This window comes from Sinohyriopsis cumingii, chromosome 14, assembly GCF_028554795.1.
Source record: "Sinohyriopsis cumingii isolate HCF-2022 chromosome 14, ASM2855479v2, whole genome shotgun sequence".
NCBI classification, from domain to species: domain Eukaryota; kingdom Metazoa; phylum Mollusca; class Bivalvia; order Unionida; family Unionidae; genus Sinohyriopsis; species Sinohyriopsis cumingii.
In genome coordinates this window covers 76,589,971-76,609,521 of record NC_142974.1, presented here as the reverse complement: position 1 = coordinate 76,609,521, position 19,551 = coordinate 76,589,971, and the positions used below count along the sequence as shown (strand labels likewise).

General features: G+C 34.9%; 1 protein-coding gene across 5 annotated transcripts in view; it reads left to right on the top strand.

The window, feature by feature from the left end:
- Nucleotides 1–9,184, top strand: part of LOC149784185 (uncharacterized) — a 36,521-nt gene extending 27,337 nt beyond the window's left edge. For all 5 annotated transcript variants that reach the window (XM_089932258.1, XM_089932259.1, XM_089932261.1 and 2 more), the window contains exons 4-6: nt 1,353–1,526; nt 5,417–5,497; nt 7,388–9,184. In XM_089932258.1, coding sequence (XP_089788384.1) covers nt 1,353–1,526; nt 5,417–5,497; nt 7,388–7,419 — 287 coding nt within the window. In that variant the 3' untranslated portion in view covers nt 7,420–9,184. The remainder of the gene's footprint in view (nt 1–1,352; nt 1,527–5,416; nt 5,498–7,387) is intronic.
- The last annotated feature ends 10,367 nt before the right edge of the window (nt 9,185–19,551 follow it).

Sequence of the window (19,551 nt, the reverse complement as noted above, 5' to 3'; positions counted from 1 at the left end):
CTATGGTAATATGCACAGTATTGAAACACTTATATTGTAATACTATGGTAATATGCACAGTATTGAAATACTTATATTGTAATACTATGGTAATATGCACAGTATTGAAACACGTTGTGATAATATGTTACTACTCATATTATTGAAATACGTATTTTGTAAGAATATGATAAAACTCTAAGTATTGAAAATTCCTAGTAAATCAAATGAACGGTCTCTATTCAAAACTTGCATGTATTGTTCTGTTGGTGGACTAAGTAGTTAGATCGTCCGTCTCGGATGCGGCAGGTCGCAAGTTCGAACCCCGGCAGAATCATTCCAAAGACTAATACAAATGATACTTGCAGCTGCCTCGCTTGGCGCTTATCAGTAATAGTTTACTGTGAGGATTGGTCAGCCTGGTGTCAGGAAAATGTGATTATTATTCGGGTCACTTTTATCCATTAGAGTGATGTCATTTTTCATGTTCATGCCGCTTTACTCCAGCGCAATGGTTTTCAAAACTGTATACCCGCGGCGCACTTCAAGGTATTATATATCTGGCTAAACTATCACGTGCAACAATCCCGCACCAACAAGTGGGCCCCGACCCACGGCTTGATAACCTATACCCTTATATAGAACTGAAATGGAAAGTCACCCAAAAAAAAAGATCGTAAACAGATGACATTAAATCTATCAATTAAATGAGCATGAAAATAAATTATTAGTTTCAAAAAGAGCATGCGTAAACACTCCGTTATTATTATTTCTGTCTAAAACGGTTGATCGGTACAAGCCTAAGTAGGCAAACCAGTATCGTTGGCCGTTTTCCTACTATCTAGTCGATAACGTCAATCGCACAACAATGACATGTTTTTCATATCGGTTAGTTTGGAAACTTCCCCATCAACTCAGAATTAATCTGTAGCTTGACCTTGGCACAGAATATGTTTTAAAAATCTCAGTTTTTGAACTTTTTTAAATGTGAAGATTGATGGGTGTCCGCGGGCTCGTAGTTGTCAGCTAATCTGGAACGACGGTGTTTCGTCATAAAGACTTTATTCTCGTGCTATTATTTGCCCCATTGTAACTCTTTTAATTGCTTAATAAAATTGGAGCGACAGCTTTAGTATCGCCTTCATACGAATGAGTTTTATTCTGTACATTCTAATTTCTATACTTTTTGACTGTCATTTATTTTAAACATTAGACGTTCTTGTTTGTAAAAGTCGTACCGTTATGCCATCGACTCATTTTATCAAATTGAAAAAGAAATATAACCCCATAACATTAACAAATCAATAATTATAATTTCTGCTCTAGAGTAGAAAAAGACGATGCTTAAATTACAGAAGTTGCCTTTGTTTCAGGTAACGGATTTGTTGAATATAAGGAATTCGAAGCGTACGCAATAGCTAATGGACTCTTGAAAAAATTTCCCGATGAAATTGACTATGAGTTGCTTGATGCCTTTAAGTACTTCGATAAGAATGGGAATGGTTACATTGAAAAGGAGGAACTGAAGGCTGTTCTCACCATGTTTGGTAAGAAGGATCTATTTATCCATCCTTCTTTATGTCAATCAAACTATCGATCTACCCCTGCATATATATGTATCCCTCTACCTATATATGTATTATTTGTCCTTTCCAATATATATATATATATATATATATATATATATATATATATATATATATATATATATATATATATATATATGTGTGTGTGTGTGTGTGTGTCTTTTTTTCTCTCTGTCCATCTATCAGACTGAGTAGAATTAATGATGATGAAGCACCATACAGTGCAAAACTAGATTGAGCGCCACTATTCAATGTTATTTACTCAGTGACTTACAAATTGTTTATTGTTGGCCTTATCATAGTGTTTTACTCAGTTTTTGACCTTCGAAAGTGTAAGCTGAATTTAGAATTTTTGCAACTGACATTCTCTATGCCACCATGTTCTGGGCTTTCGTAGCTCTCATTCAGTCCATCCACCATTTTAGAATCTTTGAGAACAGAATGTCGACAAAAGTGACAGACAAGGATCGTCACTTCCATGATGCCATTGGACCCTGTAAGCACAATGCCTCCATACTTTCAGAAATGAGAATAGTAGCAAACCTTTGGTCGAACGTGGTTCAAAATGTACGAGGAAGCACTACAAAATTTTGATCTTTGAGACTTTGGCTGAAATTAGTATAACTAGATCAGTCTTAGGTTATGGAGTGCCAGAAGCGTTCGGTGATCTGGAAAACAGTAGAAACACATTCGGCAAATACATTTTTGTAAGCGAAGTGCATTGTTAACAAAGACTCTCTATCTCTTCAAAGACCTACGTCCTGGACATTTTCACCTCCTCAAATGGCCTACAAGACAAATAGATTTAAACAAATACACTAGCCACACCCCTATCTCTATAATCACACTGTTAATCTGCGTTCAACGATTTCTTCTAATGAAACCCCGGCATTTTCTATATCACAGCCTGTTGCTAAAAAATCGTTTTATAGCAATTCGCCGGACGGACATGTAGAACGATCTCGTCTCCGAAAGCTGTGCAATCTGTCTTCGTTACTTGCCCAAACGTGCTGTCACTTACAGCATCGATATCTAGTACTTCGAAATCCATCAATTATCACAACTTTTATCCCTACACTAGTCGATTCAACACATGGTCTGATCGCATATACTAGACGAACAATACTGCGGCTCTAAACATTCAGCTCTGGTGCAATTTTTCAAAAAATATAAATGTGCAATCCGGACCCGGATCTTCAGTAATAAATCTAGTTACACCTCTCCCTCACCAGTCCTCCTAACTAATGTATTTTCCCCAACCTCTTCTAACGACAGCTACGTAAACCTTTCCAAATGTCATGTTCTGACTTCCACGGAGTATGGCAAACCTGCAAGAGGTCCTAATTTTATACCGACACTGGAAGAAGAAAAAGAAGATACTTTGTGTAAGGACATATAAGATTTTGAAAACCGTTTGAAAGTAAACAACAAACTTAATAATTAGTTAAATAACCTATTTGGGAACTAAAATAAGGAATAAGAATTCTCATGAATCTAAATTTAAAAATAAATCAAGATGACCGCCTACTTATGTACCAGTCAATGTACATAATTGTATTTCTGGCATTAGAAACAAAAGGAACCAGATCAGAATATACATAAAGCAGACGACAATTAAACAATTTTAAATAATATCAGCCCTTTTCAAAACTAATTTATTATCATGATAAAGCATTGAAGTCAGACCGATCCGATGGCCTAGTGGTTAGAACGTCCGCCTCGGATGCGGAAGGTCGTTGGTTCGATACTCGGCCGAGTCATACCAAAGACTTACAAAAATGGTACTAACAGCTACCTCGCTTGCCGTTCAGCATTAAGAGGGTAGTGTTAGGACTGGTTAGCCTGGTGTCAGGATAACGTGGCTGGGTGGGACATCATGCTACATGTCTGCGGCATGATGCCCCAGTGCTAGACATCACAATAAACTGCCACACTGCATACATCGTAGCGATATGACTGAAAAATTGTTAAAGCTACGTTAAAAATCCAAATTGATCACACACATTGAAGTCAGACGCGAACTTAGTTGATATTTGGACAAAATAGAATGGGACTACTGTATTTTGAGTACGGCAAGACCATAATATTGTTTTTATCTTGTTCCATTAAATTTAAAATCTGGTAAAGACTGGTCTAAATATCAAAGGAAATTTCACTATTTAGACACATTGTTTTAAATAGTTCAACTGAGACTGTGCGTATTGCCGAATTAATATAATTTTATTTAAACATTTGGCTCAGAAACAGTTTTCATATGTGAAAGGATAAATAAAAAAAAAAAAAAAAAAAAAAAAAAAAAAAATATTTTCTTTGAAAATTTAGTACACTTATACTTCTCCAAAGCTGTAACTATTGTTACAGGAACAAACAACTTGTTATCATGGCTGGCTACTTGTTAAAAGGTGACCCTGATCCAAATCGACCGGATGTAGTCATTTTAAAATTACCAAAAATGGTCTTTAAAAGAAATATTTTATTTTTGTTGAAAGAATTCATCTTTAAAAAAGCGTAGCATTTAGCTGAATCGGAGAAAGAAATATTTGCTAATGCCCCACCATATTTCAGTGTTAGGTTTTTAGGATGATATTTCCCTCATTTCGACACATTCAGATGAGGGACTAAAAGAGTTAAATAACCTTTATGAATAACCATCATTATCAATTAAAATTAAAAGTAAAATTAGTAAAGAATGTATAGACTTCGTACAGTAAACAGGGGAAATAACTTTAAATGGCGAGATAATCTCGATGCTAGCATATGCTACAAGTAGTTGACAGGCATAAATTGTTACAGAAAGTAAATTTCATCCACGACATACTTTCACGGAAATTGTTAACTCCGAAACAGTGAGACTGAGCCGGATTTGCGAACGGAACAATGTCATAACGTCAGGTAATTTAGGAAAATGAATCATGTGGCATTAAGAAATATAATGATAATTCTGTTCACTGTTCATTTCAACAGAAGTTCAATTTCTACATCGAAGTAAGTAAGCAGAGATAATTATAATGACTTGCAACACAACTTTTCTGAAGCACATGGAACACGTATTTTACTTACTGATTGCAAGCGAAATAAGAATACCCGAGCCTCTTAGTGAGATCCCAGCATCCGAATATCGACAAACGTCGAGTGGTTTTGCTATTGGTTGTTGTTGTTGTTGTGTGTGTGTGTGTGTGTGTGTGTGTGTGTGTGTGTGTGTGTAATGGCTATATGTGTGTTATTATCTAATAAATTGTAATATAGTTAAACTCTTTAAAACATGTATAAAATTAAACAATGTATTTCGTGTTATGCACAAAATATATGCCGAAAACTGGAATTTAACATTACAGAAATCAGACCTCTTCCTTTTCTTGTATTCATAGGAAATATTTATTGAGAACTCAAACGCCTGTAATGAAACTATATTTTTACAAATGTAATGCATACATATGAATCATGTTTTAAATGTACATTTCTTTGTAACTTATTCATTCAATTATTTCTCAGTTAAGGTATTTACCTTCCATATTCTACCAAGTGACACACCCAAACACATACATATACAAACGAGCATGTATGTACGTGTGTGTGTGTGTGTATATATATATATATATATATATATATATATATATATATATATATATATATATATATATGTGTGTGTGTGTGTGTGTGTGTGTGTGTGTGTATTGGTACCCTGAACTAACGCTGCAGAACCAGTAAATACAAAGCCTTATTATTTCAATTTGAACACGATTCACGTTACAGGAAATTTCCTGGTTCCCTTATATTTTGCATCGAGAATAATAAATTATTTTGCAAATAATTTTGTTTTAAAAAGCGTCGCCATTTTCTTCTATCTTTAGGCGACAAGATGACAGAGGAGGAGGTTGATAAAGTGCTACATGAAGCCGACACAAATGGCGATGGAAGAATAGACTACCCAGGTATCAGTGATTTCATAATTACGTCATCCAATTTTATAATTACGTCATCCAATTTCATAATTACGTCATCCAATTTTATAATTACGTCATCTGCACTATTAGCTGATCATTACCCGTTGTTTGTACATCGGAGATAAGTATATGAGACTCAAGTAGTTTATTTGAAATGTCGTCAGTTATTTAAAACCTGCTATATAGAATGCATGAATTATTTTGGAAAGACATACATCATCTTGCATAAAATGCCGTTCATATCCGAATTATAGGACACGTCATCAATCATAAGTTTAAAAGAACAAACAAAATCAAAGATGGAAGATAGTAATTACAATCACACTAGGTAGAATGTTTATGCGTATGTGCTACATTCTCCGTGTGTTTAGATTGGACTGACAAACAATAAGCAACTCATGTGTGGCAAAACAATGAACATTAATCTGTAATCAGTTATGAAAACCGCTACTAAATATGTACTTAACTACTTCAATAAATCAATAAATAAATAAATAAATAAGTAAATAAAGAAATAAATTGAAACTTTTGTGCGAGTGACATCACCTTTTTCTGAAAACTGAAAACTGGCACATGTTGTCACATTAAACTGAAATGGAGGGCAAACGAAACCCAAGAAAAGTTCTGTCCATATTGAAGTGATAAAGACGAAAAACTCAGTTTTTATCCCAGTATATATTCTTAGTTAAATTTTGAGTTAGGTATACGCAGTTTTGTCTCAGAAGGCAATTATGCGTTATAAAAGAAGACGAAATAAATGTCCTCATTTATTTTCTGTATTTTGAGAAATTCAAAAAAGACGTACTTAAAGTTAAAACTTTAGCAGGAGTGTATATATAGAAACAGTTAATTTATCGTTTTAACCAAAACACAGTACGACTTACATTCATGTGAAAAGTACATAATATGCACCTTTATGTCGCTGTTACATTGGAGAAGACATGATACTTAATCTGCTCTGCAATTCAGACTAACAGAAATGGGAAATACATTTTTGGGAGTAAGCCTTTGTTCTTAAATTTATAATGTTCAATGATTACCCAGGATCGTTGATGCGCCATGTTTAACGTCATATCATTTGTATAATGCCTGATAATAAAGCTTATATTTAATGAAAATAAAAGCGTACCTAATCTTTCAATTTTTTTCAATAGTTCTGTCGTAAATCTTTAAAAACAAACGATTTCGTAACGTTTTAAAAGAGACAAACTGAGACATGAGTGACGGTGGCTTTGTGGATAACGTGCTACTCTAGCGACTAAAAGGGTGCGGGATCGAACCCTACCATCAAAAACAGCCTGTGTTTGATACAGCACTGTGTCCTTGTTTTACTCCGATTGCCTCAAAACTAAATAAACTACTTGCGTTTCTGTGCCTTAAAATGCCAAACTAAACCATGACTTAACGCAAAATGCGCTCACGTACATGTGGGAGGTGGCGGATTCAAACCCTGACCGAGTCATAACAAAGACTTAGAAAAATGGTGCTAACAGCTGCCTCGCTTGGCGCTCAGCATTAAAATGCTAGTGTTAGGACTGGACGGCTTGGTGTCAGGATAATGTGACTAGGTTGGACATCATTCTACATGTCTGCAGCATGATGCCCAAGTGCTAGACATCACTATAACTGCAACACTGCGGACATCGTAGCGACATGACTGAAACACATCGTTAAAGCTACGTTAAAAATCCTAATAACACACACACACACACACACACACACACACACACACACACACGTCCATTGAAGGACAACGCATGCATTCATTTCATGATAATAAACGCGATTAAACATAATTCTGTAATTCCGTGATACATGAGGTCATTATTATCGATTTTATCATATTATTTCTTTTTGTTTTTGTATTTTCTTCTCCAGAATTTTGCCAACAGATGACAAAAGGCTGGTGATAACTGAAGTAAATACAGTCTGCTTTACAAAGGCCAAGCATATTCGGGACCTACGTGCATTTCAGCCAAGAGATTTCACTCAGCAGATACTTATGCAACTAACTTACACAATCGGGACATGTAACGGCTTATTCGTGTGTGTGTGTGTGTGTGTGTGTGTGTGTGTGTGTGTACGTGAGACATTAAATTATACATCTCAACTGACGATCCTTATGTAAAAACAATATCAAGACCGCTTACGTGACAACAAGCTATTGTAAAAATAAAATTATATGACCTATACATGCATTTAACATGAAATATTGTACACTATATGTGTGTGTGTGTGTGTGTGTGTGTGTTTGCGTGCATTTATTTGTGTGTGTGTCTGTATGTGTGTGTGTGTCCTTTGTAAAACAAAAATCGTCCAATGTGAGTCCGTTGGACTGGTGTGCATATACCTCTGCAATCAAATTTAATGTTTCAATGTATGTGAAAATATTGCATATGTACACTTGGAATTGATGACATGATTTTTTTTTTTTTAAAAAAAAGTAACTTTTCTAATTTCCAGAGGTAAATTCGGAAGTAGTATATCTCAAACGTCATTACAAATACTGAAGGTTTCGATTCTCATCCAAACATTAACTTCCGATTATATTTGTCTCCGTTGATTGTGTCACTATGTTGATATGGATTCAATGCATTTATTAATAAAGAACCAAAAAATATACACCACATTATATATAGCATAACCGATTTCAAAGCATTTTTGTTGTTATTGCCACCAAGGCTGATTTGGACTATGCACAAAATATTCAGCAATCACAACGAAATTGACGAGTATTCACATCCCGCGTTTTTTGCTACAATTATCTGGCAGTATGAGTTTCAGCTTCGCTTTCAAGCGACGTTTCTAAATACCCACAATTCCCTATTGAGATGGTTACTTTGGTTATATTTTTAACTGAAACCTACCAACAATAACTTTTTAAAAAAATGTAAAAACTTAATCTTAGAGGGGGAAGTTTGTTTATGCGTTATCTTGGTTGAGACGTACTTGCTGTTCATGTATTCCTAGCACATACAGGATGGCGAATCACAACTCCCGAATAACAAAATGCCAAAACTAAGCCTTGGAACTACAACCGAGGTTTCAATTATAGCAACAATGAAGAACATGGCTGTTTGTTTTCATTGAGAAAAATATACTCTGTTCAAGTTGGTCTGGTATTCTGACCCATTGAGCGTTATAGACTGATTTCCAGAAGACGTTTTAAATAAGCCAGGCAAAGAGTTTGACTCCAGCGTAAACCTCGATTAGAGTTGTGATTTCAGTTTGTTTTATTTGTTGGTTTGAGGGGAGGGGGATTTTGGTGCGAAAGATATGTTAATAATAAGCGTGCTTAATCAACAAACTCATGGCTTACATATTTTCCTGTTTGTTACTTTACTTGCGAATTCCTTGTATTTAATAATTCACATAAATGTGCATTATAACATGCTTTAAAAAAAAAACTTAGGACAGGAAAAATACCTATCATGCGGATTATTATATTTTTGTTTAGGACGTTACTCTCAAAATTTAGGGGCTCAACGCACATGCCAAAAATAGAGACATGTAGCATAGTAGAACCGAGAGAAATAAGAGGTACTATGAATTATACCAGTTAAATAATGTTTGTTTCGCAGAAGATGAATTCCATTTTGTTTGTGTTTGTCCAGCTTATGACCATTTAGGAAAGAAATATTTTAATGAAGTTTATTATCTCTGTCCGTCTGTAAATGTTCACCTGCACCTAAATGTAAACTTGCATTTTAAAATATTTCATTTGTCTATTCTTGTTCCAGCGAAGGAATTATTATGGCTTTGGATGTAAACGTGATTTACTGTATAGTTTGTAATAAAACTCAAAACAAATTTTAAAAGTCCGATCACGGGTCTCTTGATATATTCTAAGATATCACTTCAAGAAATGTTAATGTTTAACCAGTCAGAAGACGTGTCACATTTGCAAATAGTAGTCTTATTAAAGGGGTTTAACCCCTATTTTGTACTCGGACGACCAGACAATATTACCCATAGACCTCGAGCTAGCAAAACAAAGACAAAAAGGACTTTGTTAAAGCAACAGCGTCGATTTCACTGTCGATTACCTAGCTCAAGGACCTATCAAGGAAATCAATAAAGACTTCAAACAAAATAGGGTTGGCTCAGAAACAGTACCCATTTTCTAATCTACTGCGGTTTTTAATTTATATTTCACACAAAATTTTACTATTCCTGTTTTTGACATTCACACTAAATTTACTGTAATAACCAATCTAAAAAATCCGCCTTGCTAAAGTCAACATCATCTAAACAAAAGCGGAAAATCCGTCTAACGCAGAGGTGGGCAAACGTTCCAGTGCAAGTGCCGCACACACAAATTTACAACTTGTCGCGGGCCGCATTTTTCATTAAGTAAAGTAATTAATATTTGAAATAGCAAAAACAAAAGGTTTTTCTAAATAACATCTAATTAATTTTCAGTTGTTAATATGTTGTTTATATTTGAAAACTTAAACTTTAACTTCAAAAGAAGCACATTTATTTGACAAACATGGTAACATACACAGAGTCAGTGCGAATGATGACTTGTTCCTAGGCCGCATGAAAACCCTTGGCGGGCCGCATGCAGCCCGCTGGCCGTAGTTTGCCAACTCCTGGTCTAACAACCTTATAATTATTGAATTCTATCACCTTTCCAACTACATTTCTTTTGATGCCTTTTGCTCGTTTTTAACTTTATTATCAGCTTGTTTTAAACAGTACATTTTACTCCTTAATCCGAACAACTTTCATCCTTAAACTTTTCTATTACTTTTTCGTATTTTCACAATGAAATCCGCTATTTGCGAATAATCGTAAAAAGCTAATAATTCTCGGCTACTGTAAAGCTCTTGATAACTATCATCAGAGTCCACTTTGTACATTAGCGAATCAGTGTTTGTGAATAACAACTCTGAATCAGGCCACTTTACCTTAACTTATTATATGCTCATAATTTTCTCCGTTAACGCTACATTGTCAGAATCGTGCAACATTTTACGATATTGCACACCTTCATATTGCACTCACGTGCAGGACACGTGTGCCCAATAAATCATGTACACTCGTGTTGCAGACGCTTTACGTTTTGGTTGATTAAATTTATTTCTGAACGAACTAAGGCAGATGGACTGCCACATACCAGCTGCTTTGCTACATTCCACGTTAACGTTTTGATACAATGCTTCGGATGTTGGCTATACTCGCCATAGTTCATAAGATTTCATAAAATTATTGGGTAGCTACAAATAACATGCAGGTTACAAGGCATAAACTGTCTCTTTTAGCTTGTACTAAGAATGTCCAACAACATAATTGCAGTTTTACATCCTGATTTTCCTCAGAATGTACTTTCTTAGTTCTGAAAATCCGAATTACATGAGCCATGTCATGGGTTCTCAAACATGAATACGCATTTCGAAATTTACTGTAATTTCGACTATAATCCAAGTGCAATTACATCCTCCTTACTGCACTGAAAATGAAATAAATATTATATTCCATAGCATCTTTTTGATAATTAAAATTGAAAGACTTCATATTTTTCCCACATTATAATTTCAAACATTCAATGACAGAACAAAAACATACTTGCAGATGTCAACACGCTGCTCCGTCGCCGCTGACATCCAATGTACTTCATGTATAATTTGCACATAAATCTAGTCCATAATCAGAAAATGTCGTATAAACGAGAATAACACCAAAATCTATTCATTCCAGATCAAATGGAAAAGTTGTTGCTTTTCACATTCATTCACAATATGACTCCAAATTTAAATTTTAAGTAGACTAAAACGCCAATTTCTTTCGAAAGGTATGTCTAGCGCGCGACTAAGTTCAGATTTATCTGGGCTGAGTTAAATGCGCATTAATAATGTTGTTGTTGTGTAATGATGATTAATATATGATCATTTTTTCCCGGTTAACTTTACATTGTCAGAATCGTGCAGTATTAACCGATACTGAACCTACGCGCCAATACACATATAGCATTCACGTGCATACACGAACTACTTTCTACTGTAAACAAACAATGGACGCAGACGCTAGCACTTTTGATTTATTAACAAATCATGTACACTCGCATAGAGGTGCTTTACGTTGTAGTTGTTTAAATTTGTTTCTGAATGAACTCAAACAGACGTTTCGTGGACTGCCACATACCAGCTGCTTTGGCACATTCCGCGTTGATCCAATGTTTCGGATTTAGGCTAGCTACATTATATAACAGATGCAAGATAAGGTCCTTACAAATAGCATACAAGTGACAAGTCATATGCTGTCTTCTTTAGCTGGTGATAAGAATGGCCAAAAAATAGACTTACAGTTTTGCATCCTGAATTTCCTCAAAATGTACTTTCTTAGTTCTGCAAATCCGGATTACATGAGCCATGTCATAGGTTCTCAATCTGGATAACACATTTCGACATTGTACTGTAAGTTCGATGGTAAGTGCAATTTTATCCTCCTTACTGCACTCAAAATGAAATGAGCAATTTATTCCATAGTGTCTTTTTGATAATTGCAATTGAAAGACTTAATATTTTTTCCACATTATCATTTGAAACATTCAATGACAGAAACAGAAATACATTTGCAGATGTCAACATGCTGATCCTTAGCTTCTTCAATCCCATGTATTCCATGTGGAATTGTCACATACAAATCCAGTCCATAATCTCAAAATTTCCTAGAATCGAAAAAAATACCAAAATCTATTCATTCCAGATCAAATGGAAAAGTTGCTGCAATGCACATTCATTCACAATATGACTCCAAATTTAAATTTTACCTAGATACGCCTTTTTCTTTCTAAAGTTATGTCTAGCGCGCGACTAAGTTAAAATTTATCTGGGCGGAGTTATGTGTGCAGTAAGAAAGTTGTTGTGTAATAATAAATATGCGCTTGTATATTTAGTTAGGAATACGGCATACATTCATTTACGTTGTTTCTTGTAGTGTATTTTGTATATAATTAAGCCTTAGGTAGAATAAACAAAATGAGCATATAATAAAAACGTTACTGAATTTGTATGGGAAAATATGAACTCGTTTTGTCGGAAAGATATACTGCACACCCAAGCTCGTACAGTATTCCATCCAAAAAACTCGTTTATATTTTTCCATACAAATGCAGTAAGCGATAATTTTTTTCTGCGCTTGTGTATTTAGTTTGGAATACGGCATACATCCAGTTATTTTGTTTCGTGTAGTGTATTTTTGTTTACATGATTAAGCCTTTAATAGAATTAGAAAATGAGCATATAATAAAAGGGTTACTGCATATGTATAGGAAAATATGAACTCGTTTTGTCGGATGGATATATTGCACTCCCAAGGTCGTGCAGTATTTCCATTCGAAAAACTCGTTCATATTTTCCAATACAAATGCAGTAACCTATAATTCTTTGATATCTCAAGCACTTCCGTACCGGCATAAATTGGCTTGTTAAACTTCAAGTTTGTCTTTCTTTTATTAACGGCTACTAGATTTTCATCAAATATTTACATGCTAACAAAATCATCAGATGCAATAAGTTTATAACGATGTTCCACATTATTCACAATCTCAGTATTGACTCGCTTTCTAATATTTTCCGTAGACTTACCAACGACGCTGATGTTCATTAGTTGGAAAGTTTTTCTCAAATTCCGTTCTTGCAACTGTTCTTCGGTTATTATTAACAATCGATTATTAACGAAAATCTTTCATCCAACGTAATTGATTAAATTGTAGCACACAATGAACTTTACTTAACACTAACTCATGATCTAGTGCCGGTTTCAGATTTTTATAGTGTAAAACGTATTTCCACTAGTCAAGCAGATTGGTAACTAGGTTTCAAAAAACAGAGTTGTTTGCAACATATTTACATTGCGAATAATTTCTCTGCTCATCAGATAATAAACTGTAAAAATTGGACAAAATGGATGATCATTATGCTCAACAGGATAATCAAAATCAACTTCAATAATATAGCTTATGTCCGGTTGCTCGCATTGCACTATGATGATTTAATCAGTTTCGTTATTTAAAAAACTGGGGGTTTTACTGATCCACTTGAAACCACCATAAGGCATCGACGCGGACATCGCATAGCCGTACTGAATGTTGGCATCGAGATGGATTATAAAACTTGATGGCGCTGTATTATCATTGTCGTGTAAACATTTATCATCAGCTTTTGCATATTTTTATGACACTTATTCCGCCTCTGATTCCATGTTCGATGAAACAGAACATATCTGGGTCTGTTAAAAACTCCAATTTTATTTAGCTGTGTTTCAGTAATACATTCCAGCTTAGTCCCGGTGCAGAATACTACCAAGCTGGGTCATGCAAGTAGTTAACAGTGCAGACTTCCCTGAAATTTTCAAATGTATCTGCCAGCAACAGCACATCTGTGATCAAATACAAGTCATGATAATCACCGACGTTTTTGTAGGCGAACGAGTCTCATATATATGTAGCATATTCATAATCATCATCACTAACACTTGCAAGATTGAACTGAGACTAAAACATATCTTTGTCAGGGAAACTTGTTTTATTAACTCTGCTTCAATCATCAATATACTCAAAAGGAAAGGTTCCTTTTCTTCTTGACAATCTTGATTTGTCACCGAAATGCCAAATCAAATTATGAATCTTACCGCTTATCTAACGATGCTCACATAACATGCAAGCTATCAATAGGTCTTATATTACCTAGTGTCACGGATATTTCAGTGTTATTAGGAATACATTTTATTTGTTGTTAATTTTCAGCGCTTCGACTATAATATGAGAATCATTCCTCTGAAATTGTGAAAGACAACAAGAACGAAATCTGGTGTGGTATATTGTAAATTACATGTACCATGTTCTGGACCGCAATACTTTCCACTAATGTGACAAATAATCTTTTACTCGATCTTGATGAAGACCCGCTCGCAAATATGACATATTTGTGCTGCAACAAAATCGACTTCTTGTTTTATTGTCAGCGGCTTCGTCGTTTTTTTTTCTTAACAATTAGCATCAAAATGACAGTGATCTTGCTGATAATATTTCTCAGAAGTCAAACAGCTGGATCCGCTCCACGATCAATTTTTATTGATAATAATAAACTTTTATCAACAGCACATGCAACTTTATACGCTATTCCACAAGAAATACGTTCTTGAATTTGTCCTGTCGAAGGTTTATCAGGGTTATTTTCTGCTCGTAGCAATGGAAGTAAAATATACTCAAAATCTGCGTAAATAACAAAAGACATCTTCATCGTGTGTCTGTAGTTTGTCAGTTGTAATATCTTTTAATATTTGTCAGGCATTGATATCCGCTGTACGTCAGAGCAATAATCAAGATGTCGATCAAGTACTTGCTGAGACTTACAGCCGTGCAAGCATCTGACCACGAAATATTTCATTCTTTATGCTTGTTGTACTAACCTCCAACTAGCCCGTTCATGTTTTCTATCCACGAGTAATGATTTTTTTTAAAACAAATTTTTTGTTGTTGTTTGTGATGATCGATACCTGATGTATCTGGGATATATCGTTTGTGAATAATCATCGTCACCAAACACGTTAATGCCTCCTGTTAACAAGAGATTGTTTTGTTTTTCAAATTTTGGAATTTGATTCTCAACAACAAGAAGTTAAATCCTGCTAAAGTGTAGAAGTTAATAGGACTAACATAATTCGATACTCGATAAGGATGATCTCGTGTTGGAAATAACACCGATAATGCAGCCTACAGGAAAAGCTGTTATCGCTGTTCTTGATATTTACACAACATTTCGATTTTTTTATTATAGTTGGCAGCTCGACATATGAGCGACCTCGCATTGGAGAATATTTCATAGTGTGAAATAATATTCATGTCATATTATCAAATCTCCAACTTGATCCTGATGCTGTATACTCGTCGATTGTTTCCACATTTCCTGAAATATTTCATATCACAACGCCATCAAATCTGCCCCAGTTAAATTTCGACGATATTTTGATGTGATATTAGGATCAGAAAATTCCTCGCGTTGTTGTTGTTGAGATTCTTGAATCCCGAATAGACATTTAGCTTAGGAAACTTAATATGAAATAGCACTATTATTTTCAGACCGTTAGGCGTGGCAAGCTTGGACTAAATTGTTGTCAGTAGCAGATCATATAGGTTTGTGGCAGAGAAATTTGTTAGAACAAGTTTATTATCAAATCTCCAGCTATTATCGAACCCAGAAAATGCAGTTACAATTTGTTTTAGACTGATAGCTTTCTGTCGGAAATAAACTTCTCGTTGCGATATCACCCAATTTCAACATTGGTATATTTATAGTTTTACATTTAACTAAAGTACGACACGAAAATGTCAATTAAAGAAACAATATTGTTATTATTTCAAGATGAGCAGAATTATGCTTAGTGGACTTAAGCCAACGGTTGGTGAGCAGGAGATAATTTACATTCACCAGAAGTACAACTGCTATGCTGGGAATATGCTAGGAGTGGTGATTAATCTTAAAACTAAAGCTTCGTTTGGGTTTAGAACTCCAACGGGTTATAAAATAAAACTGAACGATGTTGATTGTACCGAGTGCACCGATATATTTTTACACGAATTTATTTATACGTTGTTATGTGATCATATTCAAACGGGGAAGCGATTTTATCGTGTGAATGGTAGTGTGACAAATTTGTCATTGCAGGGCGAGTTTCAGTCACATTATGTTTATGATCTTTCCAGGTCAACGAGAGAGGAATTATCAGAAATAATAAGACAAAACATGTTGCTGGTTATATCAAAATTAATAGCTATTTGAATGTAGGTGATTAAATAAGTAATACTGACCAATTTAAATATTATTGCCATAGGTTCGTGTTTGAAGTATTTCATTGCATTATTTCACGTATCTTAGTTGTTGATCATCTTAATAATATTAAAACTGATAACCATCTGGAGAACATGGACCTTGTTACACAAGAAGAACATATTAGACGAGGAAAAGGAAAGTTTAATCTGAAACAACCTAGAAGACCTGTTATTTCAATTAATATTCAAACTGGAGAGGAAATTTCATTTCCTTCTATATCAGTAGCTTCAAAGTATTTTAGTGTTCATTTACAATCAATCAAAGATGTTGCTGATTGTAAGACAAAACCAGCATTATCAAAACGATTTAATGTCAGAATCATATTTGGTTACGAATCACCTGCTGCTTAATATCTGTGCGACGCCGTGATTTGTCAGACGGAAATTAATATTTCTGTTTAAAGTTTTCTTATCGTTTTCGACTAGGATCTTGCCGTATGGACCTCAACATTGCTGAGCAAGATATAAAAAAAAAACAATTTCTCATACTGCTATAAAGTTGTTGTCGCCGCTAAAGTATTTATTTTCTATCGTCGAGGATACATTTGTTGCTGAACCAGGTATAGTATCTCAAGATGAAAACGTTTATGTCACAGCAAAATTCTCGGCACAATGTAACATATCGCCTTGCTAAAGAGATTTGAAAGTTTAATTTTACTATCTCTGAGCATCAGATATTCCGGTAGATGTTAAAGCCGTTCATGACTCTTTGACAGCTAGAAGTTTATGATCGTCAAAAAATATTAAATTTGTTTTTCTGTTTGTTAAGATTTTTAACCTGATGCAGAGCGCTTTGCACACCAGGAGAAAACAATATTTGATTTCATTATGCAGACCAGTGAAATGTAAGTCTGTCCTTTTGAAATACGAAAAGATTTATAGTGAATTGATCGTTGGGGTATTCCCCATCCTGCGATCTGATCGCTAGCGACCTAATCAAAGATATTTGAGTTCACTAGTTTGTAGCCAACTATTAAAACTATCATTATAACGTCTCCATTTCACCAAACTTCGTTTACCTTTCATTGCTATCACTCGCTCTATGACGAATATATCCTGCTCTCTCCGTTGCAGCTACTGTTCAGAGAAACTTCCAGTAATTTGTTCTCCTGCTATATCTTTCAAAATTGTATCCACAACAAATACTTCATATGACCAATTTGGAGTGAATCCTTTTTCTAATGCTAACAAACTTCTAACACGATCACTGACCTTAAACTTGTGTCTTCGGTACATATTCTCAATCACCAGCACTGGAATTTTAAGGCTTCGTTGGGCGAAATTCTAAGTGTTTTACGTTTAAGTGTTATTGTAATCCGATGGAATTTTTGGAAGATCATCAACATATCTGTCAGTATTTTTAGCCATGAGTTGCTTATAGATCCTTTTTTTAACGTGTGATTAAATCTTTCGACAATGACACTATTTCCTTTATTTCTAGTGACGTACTTTATCATGTTATTTTGATCTAGAAATTACTCGAATTGCTTGTTAAAAATACTCTGATCTGTGATCAGTCCAAATTTTATTTGATTTTCTTTGCATGTTGATAATAATATCATTTAACCCGTTAGTAATAGTTTTTCCTGCTTTATCTGCAACAGGTGTACTAAAGACGTATTTACTTTTTAAAAAATATCATCTACGTTCATCAGATTCATTTTGTTGTCGTTGTACTTGTGCACTGTTTGACATATCGCCCAAATGTTATCTGCATTTGCGACGACCTTTCAACGAGAAAACGTCTTTTTGGTTTGTGAAGTTGATGTGCGAGAGTGCTCTGCACTCTGCCGTCTCTGAGCGGGGGCTGAGACGTATGCGCTTTACCTAGTCGAAGTTTTTATTTTGGCCCAGTAAATACCTTGTACTAACTTACGATAAATCGATTCTCGTATTCCGTTCGGTTTCGTGTGTTTTAGCTCGCCAAGCATAACACGATCACAGCCAGGTTTATCGTTTTCGTTGTCACGGTAATATATGTCATGAAGCATTGCAATTGAATCTACCTGATTAAACGATTCTTGGCCTGGAATTGGGTTGTCATTTTCATCAAGATTTGTATCGAGCAGGATCCAAGGATAAGTATACTTACGACGAGACAATGTCTATCCACCCTTGGGTGTTTCGGTCATTTGCCAATTAACTTGTGAATGTCTAAGCCGGATCCGATTACATATTGCTGATTACAACACTGACAGTAAGTTACTATTTTATCGTCCCCTATACAGAGATCGTAGTCAGCTTTACATTTGCATGAAACGCTTTGCATTTTTTATTATAATATAATCATCGACTAAAATAGCATTAGAAATTCTTTGCATTCCTTGATCTCCAGGTAATAAGTCACACGTCTTATCCCCAGCAGATTAGGAAGAAAACTTCCTCCTATTCAGGCTAGCAATGGCACTATGAATCAACCCTGTTTTACCGGCGCGGTTCTCTTGTTTTATCTTTTACGTTTCGTTGTTGTTGTACGTTTTCCCAAGCATTTTTGTTATAATCGTTAGAAAAAATCACTAGATTACTAAGTGGTTGATTCCATCGCCATTGATTACATAGCAAGACAAAGCTTTTGTTGTTGTTCCGGATACTGAACCTGACGCCGCAGCTATTTATAATGTTCCTTGTACGGGCAATTTGTTTATTGAATTCAAGTAATGATCCGCTCGTATCTAGTGTAATGAAATCTATTAACACGTTGTTTTTAATGTTATTCTTGATCGTAATGTGTTATAGTTTGGAATGAGTTCAAAATTATCTAATGAGATATCGCTGCTGCCAGAGGTTATAAAATATTTTATTGTTTTGTTTAGATCTGTAAAGTTTTAAGCGCATTGTGGTATTCCATGCGATAACACCTGCTGATCTTACTCGGAATGTAAAATCATCATTGATGCTAGCTTCAACATTTGTCATTGAGTGCCAGACAGTAGCTGATACTAGTCCTATTTCGTATTGATTATCGCTCTTAAGTTCGATTGGTGGATTATAACTAACAGGGATGTTTTCACTGTCCTCTATAGTATGAGGTGAATCAAGTAGTAATGTAGTTGATACCATTCTTAAAGCTTGGAGTGCTTTGCGGTTAGCAAATCAAATCACTGTGTAAAATATAATATTCGTCAGATGTTAGATAACCGTTTCATATGATTATCTAAATATTCAACAATTTTGTTGTCGATTTATGTGCGTACATTTGCAACTT